Raw genomic sequence first — 24,450 nt, forward strand, 5'->3', positions numbered from 1 at the left:
GGGCCAACCCCCAAGGTTGACCTCTGACCTCCACATGCATGCACACTGTGTGCAAACCCCACCCCCCCACACACACATACACACACACATGGGATGGAGTATCTTCTGTAAAAAATAACATTTCTAAAGATGAATAAGTTACCCGTTGTGTTCCATGTTTCTCCAGTGGAATAATATTCCATGTGAAATCAGCAATTCATGGGCTGAGTAAATGAATCTAGCTGTTAGTTTTGCTGGTGGGGAAACTTTGTAAATCTTACTACAGATCTTTAGTTCGGAAGTAGCCACAGTCTCTTCCCCCAACCTGCTCCTTCCTGACAGCTCATTTTCTTCACGCTCACCCTGGTGCGCCCAGCTTTGGCTCTAAAGGGAAAATTGCAGTCTGCCTTGCTCCTCCACTTTCCCCTTCAGCTGCAGAGGTGATCCAACAGAGTCCACAAATACCAGCCTGGGGCCTCACCATGGGGTGATGGAAACACCCACAGAGCTAGAAAAGGGCAGATCTTTCTGGATATATACAATGATAAAAACTGCCCTTGAAAAGTCAGACACAGGGCAGTTGTTCAGACTGACCTGTTCACTGGATAGAGAATACCACATTGACTGTTTAGCGTAAACAAAAAGCCACCTTCACTTCTCAGCCCCAAAGACAAAGGAAAGAAACAAGTATCTGCTAGGAAACGCACAGACCACAAAGGAACAGAAACACCGTGGCAGATCCCACACACAGTAGCAGGACTAAGAGCATAGTAGCTGGTGTCCACACACAGGCCATGGTGGAACTGACGACCGTAACAGTTGTGAAGGACATCTGTGCTAATGAGAAGCACACACACACACAGTGAAAAACACGGAATACAGAACCCCACGAGGATCAGCAGACCAGTCTCAAGATACCCAAGACCTGGACAGGCCCCTGGCCCAGGGATGATCTCTGTATTTGAGTCTGACTCTAGGGACCAAACCATCAGTTGCAGAACCTGTAGGCCTTCTCTGTGTTTCCAGGATCACCCCTATTTCTCTTGTCACAATAGCCCGTAAGGAACAAGATCTCCATTGCTTCACTGGAGTCTGCAGTCTTCCTTCGAGTTTCTATAAAATCCTATACACAGTGACAGATGTAGCTCCCCAAAATACCGTCCCTTCGGTTCATATTCCCGAGGCTCCCCAGTGTGGGTGATCCCAGTCCACCTTCTAGAGAACTTCTTATCCTAACTTTTCACTCCAACCAAAATGCTTGCCTTTGTTATCCAAAGCTGCCCATCCATGTTAATCCTTTGAGAAATCCCTCCATGGTCTCTCCCCAGAATATCCCCTGTTCTTCTAGCAGAAGGCTTTGGTTTGACAGACCATGGATCCACTCCATTGAGTTTCACATGCACACTGTCTGCCTCTGCCTTCCATTTGAGATGAAGGGTCCATGACAGCAAAGATGTCCTGCCACACATCTCTCTCCCAGAACCTAGCTCAGTGTGTGCACATAATACATACACGTTAGCTGGTTCACCATACTTGCCTTAGGAGAACAAGACTGTTAGCTGAGTATGGCGGTGCATGCCTCTAATCTTAGCACTCAAGAGACAGAGGTTGAATCTGTGTGTGTTTGAGGCCAGACCAATCTACATAGTAAGTTCCAGGCAGCTAGGGCTATACGGTAAGACCCTATCTCAAAATAAATAAATAAAAGTGCTTTTTTTAAAAAAAAAAAAAAAAAAGATTGTGCACTTTGGGTTACCTAAATCTTTAGGAGTAATCAGCTCTTTCACCAACTTTTTAGCACCAGGCACTCAGGAGTTGGGTGTATGCCATGCTGTGGTCTCTGAGGCTGGTTCTTGGTCTTCATGCCCATTGGAATAAATATCCTGCTTCCTCCTTGGACACCTTCTATTTCCCTTTAAGGCATTTAAAAATACCATGAGAATCAATAGTGACTCTGTGGCTGCTAGTGGAACCCAACCAGTCTTTCCCCTCTGGTTTCCCTTCCTGTAAATACAGACAAAGAGGAAGTCCAGAGGAAACGCCAGAAGCTCATGCCCAACTTCTCGGACAGTTTCGGCGGTGGCAGTGGAGCCGGAGCGGGCGGTGGAGGCATGTTCGGTAGTGGCGGTGGTGGAGGGAGTACCGGAAGTCCTGGCCCAGGTACGAGAAGTGTCTTCTATCTAACGCCTTTTCATGTGGGTGAGGGCACGGTTTTCTTTCCCCGGTTTCCAGGCATGTCTGCTGCTTGAGGGGCGGCAACATTACTAATTATGAGATTTCCAATTAATTTCCAATTAATAGAAGTCTTCCTACAAATGTCAAATTTTTCAAAGAAATGTGTGTTCATCTTGCAGTACAGTAGCTGTCCTCCCCCATCCAGTTTCACTTTTTGTGGTTTCAGTTACACGCGGTCAAGCTTCAGTCTAAAAATACTACCATTGTCTCGACGAGAGAGACCACATGCACGGAGCTGTTATTACAGCCTATTGTTACAACTGCCCTGTTACTATGAATTATTGTTGTTCATCTCCTGTCTTTTTGCACTGTGAACTTTACCACAGGTCTGTGTGCAGCTGCAGTTTTAGGGGAGTCTTGAACCATACATCTCAGGATAATATGTGGGTAATCTCCAAAAGTCTGAGAGTCCACATTTATCCAGAAGATGCCTTTCCCAAATGAGTTTTGAGTATCCTCCCCCCACCACACTTTTTTTTTTTTTTTTTTTTTTTTTTTTTGGTTTTTTTGAGACAGGGTTTTTCTGTGGCTTTGGAGGCTGTCCTGGAACTAGCTCTTGTAGACCAGGCTGGTCTCAAACTCACAGAGATCCACCTGCCTCTACCTCCCGAGTGCTGGGATTAAAGGCGTGCGCCACCAACGCCCGGTCCACCACACTTTTTTTAAGAGGGTCAATTGTTCTGTTATTCTGGGAGACATTCAAACAACTCTCATACCTGTTCCATGGTAGATGTGTGTTATAGTCCTCTGCATGGCACTGCAGACTGCAGATTACACTGTAACACATTGAGTCACAGAAAATCCTACCTCTGCAGGGTTAGCAGGAAAGCACTGTGATGGTATGTGAACGAACTACTTCTAATTTTGACACGCATATATTACAGTCCGTGCTTATGAGCTTCCGGGTATGGCTGTGATCCCCATGCATGGCTTTTCAACCATTAATTTATTTAGATTTATTATCATTACACCATGTTTGTGGGTGCAGAATGATGGGTTTGGTGTTTGTTTCTGATGTTAACTTGAGCACTTCTTCATGGTAATACAGGTCTTACAGAGCATCATTGGGTATCGTGTCTAATGACCCATACCAGATGGAGTGACAACCCTATAGCACAACTGACTTGAATGCTGTTTCCTGTTTTCTGTGTGATATGCTTTGCTGAGCATGGCTTTCCTTTTATTCCAGATAACTTGTAAATGCTTCAAACTGTCACATCAGAGTGTGTGAAGGCTGCTCCTCTGAAGAGCTTTATCACTCTTCCACCAAAAATAATGAAAATGAAAGTGGTAGCCATGTTTCCCATCAGTACATTATTGTATTGGGGTTTCTCACCAGGGTCATCTTATTGAGCTATTTTAATGTAGCTCTAAGTCTTGGCCTGACTACTTGCCGTTGCTTTTCCCCTTTGCCTGGGCGGAAAGAAGCTTCTCAGTATTAACTCCTCCAAGCTGCCAGTCTGAGCCCTGCCTGTGTTGCCACAGGGGAACTCACCTGTCTTTTTCCCACAGTGCATCCTGCTAACTCTTGGGCGAAGCCTGTGTAGGCTGCTCCCCCGAGTGTGTGCCCCGTCTGTTAACAGCCTCTCTGATGTTCCCTTTGTCTCGTTGCTGGCTTAGGGTATGGCTTCTCGCACTACGGATTTCCTCCTTACAGTGGGATCACTTTCCACCCTGGAGCCACTAAATCCAACTCTGGGATCACCCATGGTAAGTCAGACGAACACCAAGAAGAAAAACACAGGGACTACAGCATCATCGTTAAAAGTTTTAGAAAATAACTTTCCAATAAATTAATATTTTTGTATAATTCTAGGACAGCATAACACATATTTCTAACATGTATTTATTCATTACATTGCATGAATGGAAGTAGGGCAGTGGTGCAATGCAAAAAATATAGGCTTAACTACCCAAACATAAAAATACCACCTTTTCTGTCTTTTCACCTCAAATACGATCCTTTTGAAATCAGTTTTCAGTTTGTAAGGTTGGCCGTTTCCACTCCCATGTATCCTCTGAGTACCTGTGCTTAAAGTCTGCTCATAGTCTACAGGAAGGGATATTCTTTTATGCCATGGAAATTATCCTATAATGCCTTTTCATATGTAGTACCTGTTCATGCCAGATGCAGACATCACTGTAACCTTTTTTAAAGATTAACTGACATTGTAGTTTTCCTATAATCAGCTAAAACTCACCCTACAAAATAGAACTATTGTTCCCATTAACCATGACTTCATGACCCCTGTGCAAGGAGAACACAAGACTTGGCCCTGTCCAGACAGAACATGGAGTTCAGAAACTTTTATTTACTCTCTGAAGACAGCGCTAGTGGCGGTAGAACTGTGGTAGTTTTGTACCAGGTTTGCCCAGGAGTCTTAGGTACCCTTGTTGTACCTGTCACATAACAGTTCCAACAACAGTGTGACTGAACATGGAGTGTGGGAGCCCCACCAGGCCAGACTATGAGTGGAGAGAGCTCTCACAGTTTCCCTTGTTACTCCACATTCAGAAAGAAAAATAACTACTTTCAAGAACTTTCCATTTGTTCAGCATGTAGAACTTTATCTCATTTTTCTCTTTCACAGATAAACAAAACAAGATTCATTCACTGTTTTTGTTTGAGAAAGCATGGCACTGTGTAACCTTGGCCTTGTGGTGCTTCTCCTGCTTCTGTCTCCTGGGTGCGAGTGAGGAGATTATGGGTTTGAGTAGCCGTTTCTGGCTGCAAAATGAGATGGGAGTTTTTGGAAAATGAGCTTTAAAATGTTCCTGAATACTTAAAGTATTACCAAAACATGCCAGGGTGTTGTGGTGCACACCTTTAATCCCAGCACTGGGGAGGCAGAGGCAAGAGGATCTCTGTGAATTCAAGGCAATGTGGTCTACATAGTGAGTTTGAGGCCCACCAGAGCTACACAGCAAGACCCTGTTTCCAAAAGTAAATAAATTAATAAATAAATACATGGAAAATATGTCCAGAACATACTATTTATGTTATGAAGATTTATACCTTTCCATTTTCAACAAACCTGCCTTCTTTCTTTTCTCTGCCCTGTGTTGAAACTATGAGTTTTATAGTTTGATGAATAGATTTTATTAAGGAAAAGATAATTTTTTGCATTTATCCTAGGAACCATAAACACAGAATCAAAAAATAACCCTAAAGACTGTGACAAGAGTGGCGACAGAGAGGCTCTGAATCTCTCTGAGAAGGAAACAGCAGGACAGGATAAGGAGTCTGGCGTGTCCAGCACCAAGAGTGATACGGTTGCACTGTCATTCCCCATGGAAGACAAGGAATGGGGCGCTGGCTTTCGGGGTAGGTGAGCGTGCCCACAAGGGTTTCCACGGGCAGCTGGGGCGGGTGACCCTCTAGGTACAGGAAGCTGTCTCCAGAGCATGGGTTTCCTTCCTGTTAATCTAAAGAGGGTGGGTCAGCATCTGGTCTGAGTGCTCTGCAAGGTGCCCTGTACCTCCCACGTAGCGTCTTCATGCAGAAACTTGTGTGTACATTGCCCAGGCCCATGCAGTTCTGGACATTAGATGAGGCAACACTTTGTCCCCGGTTATACAGAAGCATATCCACATCCTTCTTCCACCCTTCCCAGCAGCCAGCTCAGCTGCCATATTGAAGAAGTCTGCCCCAAAATGAGGCTGTTCTTTTTGTTCTCCTGCCCTCCTTGAAGAAGCAGAATTTAAAGGAAATGGTTCCTTTGAACAGGCCTCATTGGAGTATGTGTCATAACTCCAGGCCAGACATCATCCAGAAAGAGAGAGTAACTATTTAGACATGGTGGCCACATACAGTTACTATTCCGTATTTTCCTTCCTCTGCTTCTTTAAATACCTTCTTTGAGATGCACAATGTCTGTCCATGGGACCATATCAAAGCAAGTTAGATGTACCCTCTGTGTTGAGGTCATAGTTTGCTATCCCTTGACCTTAGGAGAATGAATTTTTCAAAGACACCAGTGGCTTTCCAAGGTTATGTCTGGGGCCAGAGGGCATTTTTCTTCACGTTGACTCAGACTGGATTCAGAAGAGAATTAGCTTATAAAATAGTTGATTATTTAAAGTCATGGCAAAATCCAGTTCCCCTGAGATTGATTACTTCCCTAAGCCGTAGGCACTGAGTATTTTCCTTAAAATAGCAGGTGTTTCTAAATGGTTCCTCACGGCCCACAGACACTTGGAAATCAATCTCTTGACTCTATTATCTGTCAGTGAGACAATGCCCAATTGTGCTTTTTCTAGTCGCCCCAATCCAGAAGCACCAAAAGGAGCATTTTCAACTAAAATGGTGTGCCATGCCATGCGTGTAGGGCGAGCGAGTGAGACTCAGCTGTGGTTGTGGACATTGCCTTGCAGATAACCTCTTTCTTGAGAAGGCTCTACAGCTTGCCAAGAGGCATGCCAATGCCCTTTTCGACTATGCGATGACAGGAGACGTGAAGATGTTGCTGGCTGTGCAGCGCCATCTCACCGCGGTGCAGGATGAGAATGGGGACAGGTGAGTGAAGTCAGGGCTGCTGAAGAGCAGGCACTGTGTGGGTAGGGAGAGGAGAGACGTGGGCACACTGGCTAGAAGGGGATGCTCCCAGGAGCTGGAGTCGAAACAGTCTGCTTCTCCAGTTCTGCTCTCATCTGACAAGCCCTAAAGTATGGTGTCTCTCCAGGCAAGAAGACTCAGATGTGTGGATAGTGTGTTGATTTTGAAACCCTTCCTTTAGTTATTAAAATAATTGAGAGAATGATTGGCAGCCCTGCCAAGTCCCTGAAGCATTATCTAGTGTACCCAAGGAAGGTCCTGGTAAAGACAACAATGTCTATCAGTCCAGTAAATAAGAGGAAATGCCACTCCTTCCTTCCTAGTTACTGGCTCCTCCTCTGAGGCCTCTGTTAATATTCACTAGTTTGTGAGTGGATTGGACTCTGCCTCAGCTCCAGGCCAGGCTGCGTGGGAGTCTGACATTCCAGACACCACGCCTCCTGTCCATTCCTGAGGTTCTGTTTGCAAAGCCACTTGGCTCCCTTCTCAGCAGTTCTTAGTCCTTTCATTGAGACTTCTGAACTGATCTAGAGGCCTATAAAAATAGCCAGCGACAGCAGTCTTGAGGTTCAAGTGCTTTATCTGAAGATCCTAAAATAGCATCAACCCTGGAAGTCCCTTTCTGTGGAAACATCCCGGACTGCTGTGTGAAGTCTCAGTTTAAAAACTAAATGCATTAGGAGCGTGCCAACCTCAGGGCTTTCATACAGAGACCTTTGTCCTCGTTGCTTGTGGCATAACCAAGGATGTGGTATAACCACTGGCCTTGTTCTACAGTACAAGAGGAACCCAGACAACCTTCTCTGTGTACAGCCCTGACTAGCAGAAGGCGTCTTTGGGGGAAGCATCCAATTAACATTCAATAGCAAATAACCACGAAACAGAGCAGCTAACCAAGGCAGGACACAGGGGCTTCAGGTGGCATCTTTAAGGGCCCACTGAATTGATGACTTTGATGAGGAACAGCTGAGACAGTGGCCTTCCTTGTCCATGCAGGATACAGATACAAGCAGGCTCCCTGAGAGGCCGTGGGTGTGACAAGAGAGCACTCTGGCCTCTCATCTTCGTTCAGCTTGTCATATTGGGCTGATATCTGAGCCCCGTGACTATTAGTCATCGTAGAAAATAACAATAAAGAAAAAATATAGAATCCTCTAGCTTTGGGGGAATTCCCAGGAGGGTGTGAGGAGCTGACGGGGAGGGGGTGCACTTCTGTGAGATGCTGAGCTGCGCAGGGAAATGTTTAGGCATCTTCTGAAGCATGCCCTTTACTCAATGTGTGAACGTCACGCCTACATCACTTCTTAAACGCCTTCTGCCAGCATTCCACCCAGAGCAACAGGGAAGCCCTGGGGTGTAGGCTGGATTGTTTCTCATCAAAGTGTATATGGTTTCCTTGGCCTTAATATTGGCATGGGGGTGCGTCTAAAAAGCAAATCATGATCTTCCCTGAGTATTTCTGAAAGAATGATTTCAGGGCTAAATGACAAGACCTTGTTTAAAGATAAAAACCACTTCACATTGTTTCAGAGGAAGAGAGCTGGGCAACTTAAGTTGTTCTGAGCTGTTCTTAACTGGACTTTACTTTTGCTCAGTGTCTGTCCATGAGGGAGATTTAGGGGAGAACTACCTGGCCTGAAGGAGGACCGTTTGGTCTCCAGCCAGGGTGGGCGCCTTTGCACTGGATGTGTTGAGTCAGACAAGAACACTGCCAGAGTCAGGTAGGCTCCATCAGTGAGTGTCATAGCCTGGGATAGGCAGTGGGAGAGAAAGCATGTCACCTCAGATAAGTACATTTTGCAGATCTAAAACATAGTGAGGCCAAAGAAATCCATGAATAACAGCTGGATTCGGTCTTCATTTCCAATCATTCCTTGAAAACTTTGGTTCCTCTCCTTTGTTAACCCCTAGTTAACTACTGTCACGGTATTTCATTCCAGTGTCTTACACTTAGCCATCATCCACCTTCATGCTCAGCTTGTGAGGGATCTGCTAGAAGTCACATCTGGTCTGATCTGTGATGACATCATCAACATGAGGAATGATCTGTATCAGGTAGGCAGAAATCTCAAGGCAGTCACTGAGGAAAAAGGCATCATTTTGTAATACGTGTTTATGCTGTTTTTAGTAATGATAACAGGAAAAAAAGAAAACCTTTTTATAGGTGATATCTTTAAAGTGTCCTTAGTTGGGAATGCCATTTTCTAAATGACATTTAGAAATGGGTTTGATAGCAATAACCCCACACTGAAATCCAGCGCCCTCTGGGAAAGGCAACTCTAAGCTCTAAAACTCAGAGCTGATACAGCTTGGAAGGCGAACCTAGAAAAAAGGGTCACAGCTGTGAAGAAAATCAAGTTGAAAAGCCAGTACTTTATAAGAGTTTGGAGTCTGGTGAGAGGTATTGAACAACTCTATCAAGTGTGTATCAAGCAAAGGTTCTGAAACCAGAGCATGGAGCAATGAAAGGTTACAAGAACAGGAAGATAGCCCCCAGTAAGAAGCTCTTTGAGCACCACTGTTCTGTCCAACTCGGGTTTGAGAAGTGAGGAGGACTGCCGGAGACAGCATAACCAGCTGAGGCCAGATACAGATTTAGGGCAAAGCAAAAACTAGAAACTCCACAGGTGGAACCAGCGTGCGTGTGTATGGGTTGCTGGGAGCCCAGGCCAGAGCCGAGATGGTGGCCTGCTCTGAGGGCTCTCTCCTGTCATCACCCTTTCCTTCTCTTCAGCCCACTCCCTTTCCTACCCCTCAGGTCCCCTCTCTCTGGATCCTGCTGGTCTTGCCCTCTTGTTAGTTTTTATGTTCCTCTTTGTACTCTCTTGACCAGAGTGTATTTCTGATGGCCCATGTCTGGGATGGTGCTTGGGATTATCCCCACAGCTGAGAACATACCCTGCTGCAAATCACTCTGTCTTTAAAACAAATTGTTTACACTTCTTCATATCCCCTCCCCTGCCATTTCTTCCCCCACCCCACCCCATCCCCGAGTGCTCTGTCTGTCTCTGTCTCCTTCCCTCCCTTACTCCCTCCTCTCTCTGTCTGTCTCTTCCTGACTCCACCCCCCCACCCCCAACTGTGTAGCCCAGGATGGCACTGAGCGATCAGTGTCCAACCTCAGCTTCCTGGATGCTAGGATGGGCAGGCATGTGCCACAGTTCCTGGCATGTGATCTCATTTTAAAGAAAAAATTCACTATTTTAAAAGAAATTGAAAAAGAACTGGGAAATGGCTCAGTGGATACAGATGTGAGGACCAGCATTCATCTCCCCCGAACCTCATAGAGCCAGGTTTAGTAGCTGTCCCCTGTTGGGGCAGGAGGAAAGAATCTGGCATATGCAGCAAGGAACAAGAAACCCTGCCTCAAAGCAAGGTGGGAGGCAAGAACCTCTACACGCACACTGTGGCATGCATGTGTGCCACCCCCCCCCACACACACACACAGAGAGAGATCTAGAAATTCATTTTCATTTAAAGGAAATCATTAAATTGCTTCTTATTTTTAATTCAGCATTTTAAAATTACTTTGCAAATTCTAAATTGGAGGCTGGGAGTAGATCTGTGATAGAGATTTTAACTGAGAGTTTAAAGCCTTGGGTTAGGTCACCAGCACCAAATGCTAAACTGCTGGCCTGTAGCTCTCTGAAGGTTTTCCTCCTAGAGGAGCAGAACGGATTCCACACTGCACTCTGCACTAATCTGTCTCCAGTGAGCTAGGATAACGTGTTATTTGAAATGTGTACTTCAAGAGCTGTGTTCCTCATGCCAGGAGGTGGTGGTGCACGCTTTTAATCCCAGCACTTGGAAGGCAGAGGCAGGCGGATCTCTATGAGTTCCAGACCATCGTGATCTACAGAGCCTATGTAGATCAGCATAGGCTCCAAAGCTACACAGAGAAACCCTGTCTCAAAAAAATTAAAAAATTAAAAAATTTAAAAAAAATAAAAGAGCTGTGTTCCTCAATCTTCTGCCCATCTTGGGGTATTGCTGATATTTGGAGAGTCATTTGACCCCAAAAGTTTAATTTTCCAAACTTTAAGGCTGATTGTATTTTTACCCATCACAAGGATAAGAATAAACCTAGGAAGAGGATGTTGTGGCTCCCCAGCCCTCCTTTCAAAGACCCCTCCCTCCACTGCCTAGAGGCCGGATTCCAGGAAGCCCTTGTTTTGCTGTTGACAGATAGGATCTGCAGAAGCAGGCTCAATGGGGTTAGAAGCTAGGGTTGTGGGGGAACCAGCTTTCTATGTATGGAGCCGCTCCAGTGTGCTGAAGGGAAAAGCCTCTCTGATTTGGAGCCCCTCAGGCTCACAACCCCCCAACCCCCATACCCCCATACCCCCATCCCATTTTTCCCACCTTGGCACTACTAGTGAACAAAACCTATGCATTCCCTGTGTGCCCCTGGCTTCTTAGCCTCAAGCACATACTGGCTTTTCTGGTATGTTGGGCTTTGTTGTTGGCTTTATGGAGTTGTTTTGTTTTTGAGAGAGGTATACCTGTGTTCCAGCCTAGCCTGGAATTTGATAGGTAGCCTACATTGGCATGGAACTGACAGCCCCCCCTTAGTCGTCTTCTTGGGTGCTGGGATTACAAATGTGTGCCCCCACACCCAGATTGTTAGCTGTTTTCTTTTGTTATTTTGTTTAGACAAGATCCATAACCCATACTAGACTGGAACTCACTGTATAGGCCAGAATGGCCCAAAACTCATGGCAATCCTCCTGCCTCTACCTCCCCAGAGCTGGAATTACAGATGTGAACCACCACACCTAACTTAATAACCATTCTTGACAGAAAGCCATACAGTTCTCGAAGCAATTTGGATTATTTGTAAATTATCTTAAACATTCTCCCCAAATGCCTCTCACTAATCACAGTACATTTCTGAGACCATCTGTCATGATCAAATCTCTGTCCCTGCCACTCTCCAGAGTGGCACACATTGATGCCACAGTGTGGCGTAGAAAGGCGTTTTCTGAAACCATTCTTTAAACTGTATTCTCTTCTTGCATCCTCCCAGTGTTTGGCATGGGTTGTTTTATTTAAGTTCCAATACATTGTTATGGGGTACTTCCCATGCACTTATTTTTGCTATATGTTTTCAACTATTATAAATTCAATATATGTATATTTTTAAATAGCATAAAGGGATATATTTTAAGAACTCAAAATTACCTTGCCTAGACTCTGACAGTTCCCTATCCCCAAATGTAGCCATTATGTTTGCAGGAAGACTCCTTTCCTGGGTGTTGGCTTCATACATGTGCACTCAAAGGACATGCATTCTTTAGTATACTCATATACAATCCATACTGTTTTATACATGTATTTCCTACTTTGCATTAGCCTTTCCTTTAATGTTCAATATAGAGTAATTTACAGATTCATAGTTACTGTGAAATTAAACTAAGGACCTGGGTATTTCCTTTGAGAAAACTGGAAGTTCCTTTACCTAGGTTTTCCCAGCAGTTACGTCCTGCCTAACACAATATTACAATTAGGATATTGCAGCAGGCACAATCCACACATCTGAATCAGATTTTACTAATTTTGCATGCATGTACATATAGATAGCTCTGTAGGGTTTTTTTCCCCAAGCCAAACATGGTGTATATGCTTGTGGTCCCTGTTATTCAGGAGGCTGAGGCAGGAAGAGTCCTTGAGCATAGATGTTCAAATGCAGCCTGGGTGACAGAGGCAACTATCTCTAAAATGAGTGAATGAACATATAAATAGTCATGAGCACATTCGTACATGTGTAAGCAGCCTTGTACTGGATCTTGGCTCTACAGCATTCACCCAGACAGTTCCTTGTACAGCTGGTTTGTTGTTGTTGATCCCAAAGAGAATACTGTAGCACCCCCTAGCTAGCTGCTCACTATTCAGCTGGATACACATCATTGCAGGGAGTGTCTGCCTTGTGTCCTTCTGTCCTTGGGTCACAAGTTGGGTTCCTAGGGTGGTGTGAGCCCTGAGCTCCACAGACAGCTCCTAAGGATTAACTTGAGCTCCAGCTTTACAACTGTTTAAGATATAATCTTATAGAGGTTAAGATTTAGAAACCTAAAAAATCGCCATGGCAACTTGGGTGTTGGTGGCCCACCTTCCCCTGCTTCTCCAGCCAGGAACTGTTCCCTGAATAGGAGGTTGGGCAAGTTCTCACTGCACAGCCGGACTTCATTGTGCCGCTCCTAGGAAGCAGACAGGCTTGTACTGAAGGAAATGTTACTCTCTATCTGTGATCTCGGTTCTTTGACAGACACTTTCATAATTGTGTTAGTCTTGCTTATTTCTGGAAACAGCTTTCCAGGCATCTCACTTGCATCCCTGGAAGCACAGTGTTGTGTTCAGAAAGACCTTTCATTACCTATTATGTATAGTAACTGGGATTGTTTTTTACCTGAGCCTTCTTAGGGAGACTGCTGTATTGTCCTAACTATGCCAATTAGAACCCAGGAACACCTTTGATGATGTTAGGTATAGCTTGTAACAGTAGGCTTCTTGAAGCCAGCCCACAGCAATGTGTTCTAATTTAGCAAATGTATTTCCATGCCACTGTAGAAGGATGGTACCTTTGTTGGTTGTTTTTTGTTTTGTTTTGTTGATGTCTATTTGCATTTCTTCATTAAAACCGCAACTCTGGTTGGATTTGCCAACATACAGAATTACCATCTGTAGATAAAAAATTAAAAAAAAAACAAAACTAAATTTGCTTCTAGGTGAATTAAAATATCAGCAATTGGACTGAGACAAAAGCAGAAGTACTAAGCATTTTAAATTTATCCTATAATTCTAACTGTTGCGTGCTGGTTCCCTCCTTGGGCCTATGAGCCTACCATGTGAAACAGGAAGCCCCTGACAAAGCCAAGAGTTAATCTGGGAGTGACAAATGGCCCTAAGTACGACTCTTGCTGCAGTGATGACTATGAAGCCAGGGGCTACAGGTGTTCACATCCAACTAGCGACTCTCCTGCCCTTTCTCTAACTAGACACCTTTGCACTTGGCCGTAATCACCAAGCAGGAAGATGTGGTGGAGGACTTGCTGAGGGTTGGGGCTGACCTGAGCCTTCTGGACCGCTGGGGTAACTCTGCTCTGCACCTGGCTGCCAGAGAAGGGCACGACAAGATCCTCAGTGTCCTGCTCAAGAACAGAAAGGCGACACTCCTTATAGACCACCCCAATGGGGAAGGTAAGGGCAGCTGCATTGCTGTATAACCTTCCCCACTCAGCTTCTCCACATTGCTTGATGCTTGATAAATGTGTGGACCTTGACCTTGACCCACAAGTGTTCTCTTGGCCAACCAGAGTTCATCCTATCTTGTGGCTATTTCTGCTGTTTACCACAACAAACTCCTTTAAGGTGATTTGGGAGCATTACTTATTAAGTGGAAAAAGCAGGCCTGAGCAAACACTGGCTTTAAACTATAGAAAGTATCATTTATGTGGAGAATGTTTATTTAGTAACTCAGTGTCTCCTGTGAGCATAATAGGAGCTTGTGAATTCTAAAAGCAGAACAGTGGGCCTTCAGAGCCTTTGAAGCATGTCCTGAACAGAAACCGGAAGTGCTGCAAGCTAGTGGCATCCCTCCTTCCCACAGTCCAGTTTTGCCAGTCCCGCCCACATCTGAATCTTTGCTTGGCCTTAGGTCTAAATGCCATTCACATAGCTGTGATGAGCAATAGCCTGCCATGTCTACTGCTGCTTGTGGCTGCTGGGGCAGAAGTCAATGCTCAGGAGCAGAAGTCTGGGCGCACAGCACTGCACCTGGCCGTGGAGTACGACAACATCTCGTTGGCTGGCTGCCTGCTTCTGGAGGTAAAGGGCATACTTGTGATCTTGAATTAAATCCCTAAGGGAATTTTAGGGAAGTCTTTTCAAAGAATGACGCCAGTGCCAGCTGTGCTGTCAGGATTCGGCCCTGCTTAGCATCTGCATGAGTTCAGAGGGGCCACTTCCTGCATCCCCAGCTCCAGCCCCTCTCTAACTGGGGACTTCTTCAATGACCAGCCAGCCCAGTGCAGCAGTGGTGCGAATGATATAACCTGAGAGAGAGGCCATGCAGATAGAGAGAGGCCACGCAGGTGGGGCGGTAGAGACAAGTGGAGACGAGGGCCTTCTGCTCACTCTTTCTTTGTGGGTGGATATAGGGCGATGCCCACGTGGACAGTACCACCTATGATGGGACTACACCGCTACATATAGCAGCTGGCAGAGGCTCCACCAGACTGGCAGCTCTTCTGAAAGCAGCAGGTAAGATGGCCTGCCGGTCACTGATGGACATGGACACCAGCCATGCAAACTCTGCCTGAGGGTGCAAAGCTAAAGCTTCCTCCTTTAGCTGCAGTTGGGCTCCTGGAAAGTGTGGGTAGAGGAGAGCTACCTGGCTGATCACACTTTGCTTACAGCAGAGGCTCTGTCTGGCCCTGTGATCCTGGGTTTACCTTGATGGCCACGTCATGAAACATTAAAGCTTGCTAGCATTCACTGCCTTTATTGTGTTCCAGGCACCGTGCTGGCCTCCCACATACACGCTCCTTTACCACACTTAATCCGAAGTAACTCTCTGAGATCAGTACTGTTGTTGTTAATCCCATTTTACTGCCAAGAAGACAGACCGGAAAGATGAGCAGGCCCTACTTGCAGTGTCCTAGACAGCTATGAGTCACAGTGCCACAGCCTGGACCTACAGACTTTTATCCTCTGCCCGGTGTTTCTTCCTAAGGCAATCTTCTAGGTAGCTCTCTAGTCCTGTAAAGCATAAGGAAATTCTCCAGCTCATCTGGTCTCCAATGCCTTGTGCTTTTGTGTTAACACATGGCTGATGAGATTGTCATTTCTGGCTTGTTGAGACATACCTAATTTACTTCAGAAGTCATTTTAGAAAAGATTTGTGGAAGGCACATTCTTCATAGATTCAAGCAAACTGAATTATATATGGATTGTGTAGTAAAGGTAGAAAAACAAAGTAAAATAAGCAACAGCCTTTTTCTCCTTAGTTAAATTGTACTTTGTTTTACCCAAGGAGCCCCAGTTGAGTACATGTGAGTCATTTTAGAAGTCAATGATTATACTTAAAAAAAAAAAAATGTCTCTTAGCCAGACATAGTGTTGTGCACCTGTAATCCCAACACTCAGGTGGCTGAAGCAGGAGAATTGCCACAAGCTTTGGCCAGTTTGGTCCATGTAGTTCTGAGCCAACCAAAGATACATACTGTTTCAGAAGTAAAAGCATAATTTACAAATGTAAAGGTTTTTACTTGAATTCACCATGAAAAGATAGCAAATATTAGCTTGTGTGATGCAAAGACAAAAAGCCCAGGCTGGCATCCTGAAGGTCACATCCTGAAGGGACCATGTGTGGCCCTCAGGACTTCAAACCCGTTTCCCCATCACACTCCTGGCCGTGTTGTGCTTACATTCTAATAGAGCAGACCAGGCTGCCGAGGGCAGCAAGACATCCAGCAGACTGGCTGTATTGAGCAAGACAGAGAAGCAGGTGAGATGTGTGCATTGGTAGATGTAGATCTGAAGATTCAGGACTTAACCCTGAAGGTGCATCCTGGTCCCTGTAAGTTGCCACCTGTACATCATTCAATGAAATACATCCTACAGAATTGCAAGTCAGAGTATTTGATGTCCTTTGTTTGTAATCATGTCCTTGGCTATAGAAAAATCCTTTGGTAGATTTTCAGTAAGAGTAGGTTAAAACTTAAAAAGCCATTTTCAATTTTACTAGAAATAAACATTAACATGTAATTGCCTCTGTGAGCTCGATGAAATTGCCCTTAGAAATGTGACTGTGTGTGCAGTTGGGAGTTGACAAGCTTTGGATTTTACATAACACCATATTGCCTGATTCCATAGGAGCAGACCCCCTGGTGGAGAACTTTGAGCCTCTCTATGACCTGGACGACTCTTGGGAGAAGGCTGGAGAGGATGAGGGAGTGGTGCCAGGTACCACACCCCTGGACATGGCTGCCAACTCTCAGGTGAGCCCTGCCCAGTTCATCTCATGGTGTTTGGGGGGAGCCGGTGGCTCAGGAGTGTTAAAAACAGATGGTCTTGTTGGCACTCTCCTCTTTAGAGAACGTGTCTTTGTATGAAGTCTGCTGAGCAAGAGGCGTATTTATCTTGAAATGCCTATCCAGGAGAGATCTAGGTCAGCTGAGGCCTGAGTGTGAAGCTGTTTGCTTAATCAGATCAGAGTTGAGATGGGAGAAGTTAGAAAAGCACAGAACCCACAGAAGAGTCACCCCTTCAGTGCACGGGACCAGAACCTTGCCATCTCCATCAGAAGCTAGCGTGAAGGGTTTCTGAGCATAAAAATAAACTAGGAATTCCTTTGTGGATTTCCATGAACACATTAAAACCCTTCCTTAAGACTCAGCAGTGGTTAAACTTAAAGGAGGAGGCAGTCACTAGGGATTTGTGCCAAGAGAAAAGAGCCAGAGGGCAGAGTACACAGTGAAGGATCTGAGACAGTCAGTTTGTATGGGTGCGACAGCGCCTCAGCTATACTGCACGCCTCCTGGGAACCTGTTTGCTGGCCTGGGTGTCCCTGCAGGGAACACAGAAGACTGACCCACCACAGTGGCCTGTGATGGTCCTAACCTGTGCACCACCAGCAGAGGAACTTCAGAGAACACCAGGGTAGCTTGTGGTTAAGGACTTTTAAACGTCATTTATGGAAATATTTTCCTATTTTCTTCTGTCTAACAGGTCTTTGACATACTGAATGGGAAACCATATGAGCCTGTGTTCACATCTGATGATGTACTACCACAAGGTGAGTTGTGGCCGAGCAGATTCTCTCAGCCAGTGTAGCCCCCACCCTCAGCCCCATGCTGTGGATTATGGGGGCGGGGTTTTGGGAATGGTTACAGGGTTTGCTACACAAGGCCCTGTTCTTATTTCAGAGTCAGAGCCCTGGGGGATGGGAAAGGGGGGAGCCTGGCCCTGATCTGATACAAGCATAGGCTGCCACTACTCAGCTGGGGCTCTGGACTTTCTAGAAGCTTCATTGCTTCCAGCAGAAGTTGGGGAGCAAAATGACAATGACGGGTCCTCTCCGACTGATTGTCCCTGGAAGGGTAAAGCCGCTGTGGTTCTTCCTTAGGAGACATGAAGCAGCTGACAGAAGACACAAGGCTGCAGCTCTACAAGCTGCTGGAGATCCCTGATCCAGACAAAAACTGGGCCACTCTGGCACAGAAGTTAGGTCTGGGGATCCTAAATAATGCTTTCCGGCTGAGTCCTGCCCCTTCTAAAACTCTGATGGACAACTACGAGGTAAGGAAGGCGCCACCTGCCATTTGTAGTTGTTTGTGTGACTGTTCGTGGTTGACCACTAGCATCACTGACCAGGGCACAATCCCTCCTCTATGAAGTAATTCTGAGGAAGAAAGCCAGCCATCGCCTAGGGCGCTGGGAGGCAAAAGGGACCCAGGGTAGGATGGAAGCCTGTCTTCCTGAGAAGACTGGCCACCTGCCTCTAGACATGCCCTGTTTCCACGTCCTCAGAGCCTTCCTGCACAAAATGCTACTGACCACACAACGGGGACCTAAGCTCTGATCGGTGTGCACAGCCCCTGTTTCCAAGAGGGGGACCCAGGGCCATGGGTTCATGAGGTGACTCCTATTGGAACAATTCTAAACCAAAAAGGAGAAAACCATGGGGAGATTATTGTGCATGAGGCTGTCCTTGTTAGCCACTGTCTTCCCTGACTTCTGAGCCCAGATGTCACTGCAAGCAGTCTCCCTACGTCAGTAAACTCACAAGCTTCTCTCTCTCCTGCCCCTCTTTTCTTTCCCTATCTTTCATCCTCCTCTCCATCTCCCTCTCCTCTCCCTCTCCATCTCTCCTGTGATTTCCTGAGTGATTTTTGGTCCAAGATGGGAAATAGAACTTAAACACTGTATTTCCTCGGGTACTCCTCTCTCTGCACTCCCCAGACCCACCAGGCTCTCTGGAGCAGACACAGGGAAGAAGGGATAGATGTCTGCGAAGGGGCTGGAACACGAACATACTCTCCATTTTCCTACCAGGTCTCTGGGGGCACCATCAAAGAGCTGATGGAGGCCCTGCGACAGATGGGCTACACAGAGGCCATTGAAGTGATCCAGGCAGACTTCTGCACCCCGGAAACCACAGCCTCCAGCCCTGTGACCACTGCTCAGGCCCACATGCTGCCTCTCTCATCTTCTTCCACAAGGCAGCACTTAGGTAAAGAGGCTGAGAAATCTCCTTTGCTCTGTGATGTGGCGCTACAGTTCCTTTTCCCAGTCTTTTCCTGGACACATCATCCCCTGTGGCACGCCACTCGCTCCCCACCATGCTCCCATGCACATGAAGGGGCCTTTCCCAAAGACACTCACATCGGTACATGGGTCACTGGCATTCTTATTAAACATTGGATGTTGGGGTTGAAGAAACACTATTGCTCATATCTGTTAAATTTAAAGAGACTCTCTAAAGGTTTAAAGAGAGATGAATAGCCCTGCGTTCACAAGACAAGGGACAGCACCCAGGCAATATGCATAAAGTATGACCGTTTCTTCCATGCCACCCTCCCTCAGCTCCTCCACCCTTCCACCAGCCGTCTCCTTCAGCTGCCGTCCGCACTCATGGTCCTGACTCATTTGCCCACATTAACAGTGCCACCTGTCATTCCCCCAAAACATAAATTTGTAGGATTGGAGCTCAGTATAGACCACGAACCCTGTCTTTCTTACCATTTTGTTATTCTACCTTATTCAGACCATTTTATGCTTTCTCTAAACTCAACACCCCTTTCTTCCTGCTCACCTTGTATGCCACAAGACTCCATTAAAAACAAAAAACTAACAAAAAAAACAGAAACAATTAGCAGTCTCTCATCTTTGCACCATGCCAGTACCCACATGGGAGACCTTCCATCTGGGCTCAGTAGGCTGTGTGACTGCCCTCTACCTGGGGACCTCCCTCTCATCTCCAGCAGGTCCTGGCTCCCTGATTCTTGCCTCTTGTTCTGTGTTGCCAGTTCCTCCCCCGCCTGATGTGGGAACCTCGTTATCAGGCTGTAATTTTCTCAACCTTAAAGAGCATAAGTTTAGAGATAATAAAACATCACTTCCTTTTACATTCCTTAGCTGGGTCCAAGCCTCTCAGAAGAATAGTTTTAAAGTTTCTACCCACCTCGTCACCTCTGGCCACTTCTTGACCCCTTGGGCCTGGTTCTGTCCCCACCACTCTCCTCATATGACCTCACATGTCCCAGACGAGCCACCATCTGCTCATGATGTTGATGTGTCAGTCGTGGCTGATGGTGCTCCTCAGTGTCCACTCAGGGCTTTTCAGCAGCACGTGCACTGTGCCGCCTCCCCTCACTGCTCTTTACTGGCAGGCCCAGTCCTACACATGCTTCTCTGCAGAGTGTGTGCATGTGTGAGCTTCGTGCGTGCGTGCGTGCGTGTGTGTCTGTGTGTTCGCTTGGTCTCCTTATGGCATTTCTGTACACTTAGTCCTGGTTTTTCCTCTCACCACTCCCTCTTCCACCCTCCAGCCGCCCATGCCCCACTCCTGTCCTCCCTTGTACCCTTCCTCCCCAATCTTTCACTTCCACTTTCACCTGTGTTCTATTACCCTCCCTACACTGTTCCCTCCTTTTAAAGCCCCCCAAAGACCCCTTCGTAGTTTCCTGGCCGCTACCCATATTTACTCCCACATAAATACACATGTGGCCTTTGGAAGCTAGGATCTCTGGCTTACCTTGATTAGTGTTTTCCAATTCCACCCATTTCCCTGCAGATTGCATCTTTCTTGATGGCTGAATAAATCCTATTATCTGCACACAACTCTTTAGTCTTCACAAACTCATATTGGCCACATCTGTCAAAAGTATAGCCCTCCTCCAGACGAAGACAAAATCTAAGAGTTGCCATGAACATTTTCTGGTGCTCAACACCTGTTCAGCCCAGCAAGTTCCCTTCTCTTTGTGACAGCTGCCCCGTCCAGCCCATCCTCACTCATTTCTTGCCTGAGCTCTGGCAGTGGCTGTTTCTTTGCTGACTCCCTCCCTCCATCTGTTCTCTGCACCACAGTGATGTGACAAAATGGGGCTCCTATCATGATTAAAAAGTAAATACTTAGCAGCCAGGACGGTGGCAAATGTGACAGCCTGACTTTCTCCTCCAGTGTCTTTGAAAAAGCCAGAAGGATGACAAATACCTGTAACCCCAGTTGCCCAAGCCTGGAGCAAGAAGGGACAGCAAGGGAGGTGGATCCTTGGGGCTCATTGGTTAGTCAGAAAAGACAAGATGGAGAGTAGTCAAGGCAGTCACCCGATGTGAACTCCACACATGTACACACACCTCAGAAGGAGGAAAGATTGGTTTGGGCTCACAGTCTATAGGTCCCATGGTCTGTTGCCTTCAGATATGGCAACCCCTTCATTGTGGACGAAGCACATGGTAGAGGAATCCTGTCACTTCAGGGTGTTCGGAAAGCACACAGAGATGGGGAGGAGCCAGAGCCCAGTATCTGTTTCCAGGCCACACCCCCAGTGACCTAACTTCCTTCTTTTGAGGCCCTACCTTCAAAAAGTTGTACTCCCACCATATGTCACAGGCTACTAACAGGCCTTTTCTTAACACAGCTTTTGGTGTTATTTTAAGATCCAAACCATAATAAACATCAAGCCTTTAAAATACTCCACAGTCTCTATTACGTAACAGATAACAAAGACTATTGATTGGAGTTAGCACCAGGACAACACCACGGTATTGTCATTGAAGTCTCAGTTCTGGTGTTAAGATTCAATGATGAGAATCAAGCATTTGCTTAGTGTGTGTTAGGTTTCTGTTTCCTTAGTCCCTCTGTACAGAGACTAATCTGCTCTGGTCAGGTCCCAAGGATGCTTTCCAACAAACAGAATTTAAGTTTTTAGTATAGACACATTTTTTACAAAATAGTTTCATTTTCTCACACCAAGAAAATTCTAGGCAATGTGTGTTATTTAATAGCTCATACAGCCCAAAGAGAGATCTCATTTTTAGCTCCTACTTCTGTTATGAATTTATTTTGTCATATGTTCAGCAGTTTTCCTGGCTATAAAAAACTAATAGAGCAGTTAGAAAAATATGCCTTGTTTCTAAGGGGAAAATATGTATATTCTGAATCAAGAGAAATCAGAAAGGATTCCAACAAACAGAAGTCGAGATTTCAAAAGAAAGATGTCCTCTTGGCCAACTCTGACTACAGCAGTTTTTGTTTTTAATGTCATTTGCTATCTCATGCCCTTCATGCCGCTGTAAGCAACGCTGTTGAGCATGGGTGGCCAGGTGGGCTGCAGTGGCTGATGGAAGCTAGCAAACACATCCCTCTGTACAGCTGTCCACAGAAGATCTAGGTCAGGGAGCTCCACTGCTGTAGAAGGTGGGGGTTGGTTTTATTATAATGCTGTGATAAAACACTCTGACCAAAAGTAACTTAGAGGAAAGGGGTTTATTTCAGCTTACAGCTTACCATCCATCATAGAGGGAAGTCAGGGCTGGAACTCTAAATCAGAAACCATGGTGGACTGCTGCTTGCTGCCTCACTGGTTCATGCTTTCCTAGCTTTCTTACACAGCCCAGGACCACCTCTCAGGAAGGGATGCGGTCTATAGTAGGTAGGCCATCTTACCTCAGTTAACAACGGAGACAGCCCCACTCAGGCATGCCCCCGGACCAGTGTCGTCTGGGCAGTTCCTCCCTTGAGACTCTCTTCAGTTCACAGTTGGAGATGATGACTAGGACAGTGGGGAAGAACAACGGCATTGCCTTGGCCCAGCCAAGCCACCAATGAATTTGTGCTTTCTCCACAGATGAGCTCCAGGACAGTGACAGCATCTGTGACAGTGGTGTGGAGACATCCTTCCGCAAACTCAGCTTTACAGAGTCTCTGCCTGGAGACAGCTCACTGCTATCTCTGAACAAAATGCCCCACAATTATGGGCAGGAAGGACCTATAGAAGGCAAAATTTAGCCTGCTGGCCATTTCCCACACTGTGTAAACCAAAGCCTGAAATTCCATTGCATCAATCCAGAGGAGGAAGGCAGAGTGAATCCAAAGGTGCTGGAGGATTACCGGCCCACCGGGTCATTCTTGATTTCATTCAAGGCCTTCCGAATTTGGCTTCCTTTCTGGGTTCTAAAATGAACTTTAGTTGTCACATTCAGATGGTATCTAGCAATCACAGCACTCAGCTGTGGCTTGGGGTATGGTGGCTTGAGCTTTTCCAGCTGCTCCTGGATTACACTTGCTTTGTGTTGTTGCTGCTGTCCCTCTGCTGGGTCCCTGCTGTCATTAAAAGGTATCACTGTCCCCACCTGGTGTTCTTTCTAGCCATCTACAGTACAGTTGTGCATTCAAATTAAGGTTAAGGAAAAAGATATTTTTAAATGAGTACCTTGATGAGTAATAAAAAAAGATTGCTTTTTCTAATGTGGTTTATCTGTGATTTTAGAAAAACACATGAACTTAACAATATTTAAAAGATGCTACAATCCATGCTGAGAATATTATTTCCCCTTCTGCATTTTACTATTGTAAATATGTTTTCTAAATCAAATACTTTAAAAGAAAAATGTTGGATTTATAAATGCTATTTTTTATTTTACTTTTATAATAAAAGGACAAGCACATTGTTGACCTCATCTTGTCTGATCTCTGCAAATACTTTTTCAGAGGAACCCCTGAAACTGGGATCAATCCATAGCCTATGTATCACAGCTGCTTCTCCCTGTAACTGGGATCAGTGATCCTTTAGACATGTTTTTTAAGCTAAAAATGTACAAAAAAAAAAAGACAAATGTGGGAAGAAATATTATAACACAAGACTGAAGTTGAATCTGGCAAATTCTGGCCCAGGAAACCTCATTTTGACACATGGCATCGACATTTTCCATTCTATACATTATCTCTCCAGTGTTTTCTTTCTGTGTCTGCAGTGTTTAACATATTGAAACTTCTGCATGTCATCTCCTGAACACTGTGGCCATTGCATTCATGAACATACAAAAATTGCGGCTGGCTGCACAAAACCTGTGCAAGATGTGGCCCTTCAGCCTATACAGGGAGGGACTCCTGAATGCCATCCGCACACACAAGTAACAACTGGCCATTAATGGCTGCTAGGGAAGTGAGGGGTCATTTCTTTGATGGTGCAGCTCCTGGTACCCTGCCCATGCCTCAGTAAATGGCCCCCTACCATTTACTGGCTCATACAAGTGTCCCTAATTAAACTAAGTTACACATAACACAAACATAAAGGAATGAAAGCAGAGGGGGTTTCAATGGGAGTAGGAAAACAAGAGAGGACAATGTGTGTGTATCTGATTTACTACACTGTGTGCATGTTTAAGATTGTAAGAAAATATACATTTTTTTAATTCAAAACTAAATTTCAACATACCCAAAAGGCCTTTCAACATGAAACGAAGTGACTTTTCATTCAGAGTTGAAATCAGAAAGAAGAGTTAATGAATGGCTTTAAATCCCTACGATGGACTCTGATGTATAACCAAGATCATTTGGTCTGTGGTATAGAGATCAAATCCAATGTCTTTGGATTCAGTAGTTAAAAGCACTAGCTGGTCTTCCAGAGGACTAGCCAGTAGGTTCAAATCGCAGAATCACAACCATTTGTAACTTA

The 24,450-nt window shown here is 45.6% G+C and overlaps 1 protein-coding gene across 2 annotated transcripts in view; it reads left to right on the top strand.

Moving 5' to 3' along the window:
* Positions 1-23,452, top strand: part of Nfkb1 (nuclear factor kappa B subunit 1) — a 115,341-nt gene extending 91,889 nt beyond the window's left edge. The window contains exons 13-25 of one of the 2 annotated variants that reach the window (XM_027395767.2): positions 1,996-2,139; positions 3,835-3,924; positions 5,351-5,539; positions 6,589-6,730; positions 8,710-8,824; positions 13,765-13,966; positions 14,424-14,593; positions 14,926-15,028; positions 16,643-16,767; positions 17,498-17,564; positions 17,895-18,067; positions 18,824-19,001; positions 22,621-23,452. In XM_027395767.2, the coding sequence (XP_027251568.1) occupies positions 1,996-2,139; positions 3,835-3,924; positions 5,351-5,539; positions 6,589-6,730; positions 8,710-8,824; positions 13,765-13,966; positions 14,424-14,593; positions 14,926-15,028; positions 16,643-16,767; positions 17,498-17,564; positions 17,895-18,067; positions 18,824-19,001; positions 22,621-22,781 (1,859 nt within the window). In that variant the 3' untranslated portion in view covers positions 22,782-23,452. The remainder of the gene's footprint in view (positions 1-1,995; positions 2,140-3,834; positions 3,925-5,350; positions 5,540-6,588; positions 6,731-8,709; positions 8,825-13,764; positions 13,967-14,423; positions 14,594-14,925; positions 15,029-16,642; positions 16,768-17,497; positions 17,565-17,894; positions 18,068-18,823; positions 19,002-22,620) is intronic. The other variant, XM_027395769.2, reaches the window with a different exon arrangement.
* Positions 23,453-24,450: the final 998 nt, after the last annotated feature.

This window comes from Cricetulus griseus (assembly GCF_003668045.3).
Source record: "Cricetulus griseus strain 17A/GY chromosome 1 unlocalized genomic scaffold, alternate assembly CriGri-PICRH-1.0 chr1_0, whole genome shotgun sequence".
NCBI lineage: Eukaryota > Metazoa > Chordata > Mammalia > Rodentia > Cricetidae > Cricetulus > Cricetulus griseus.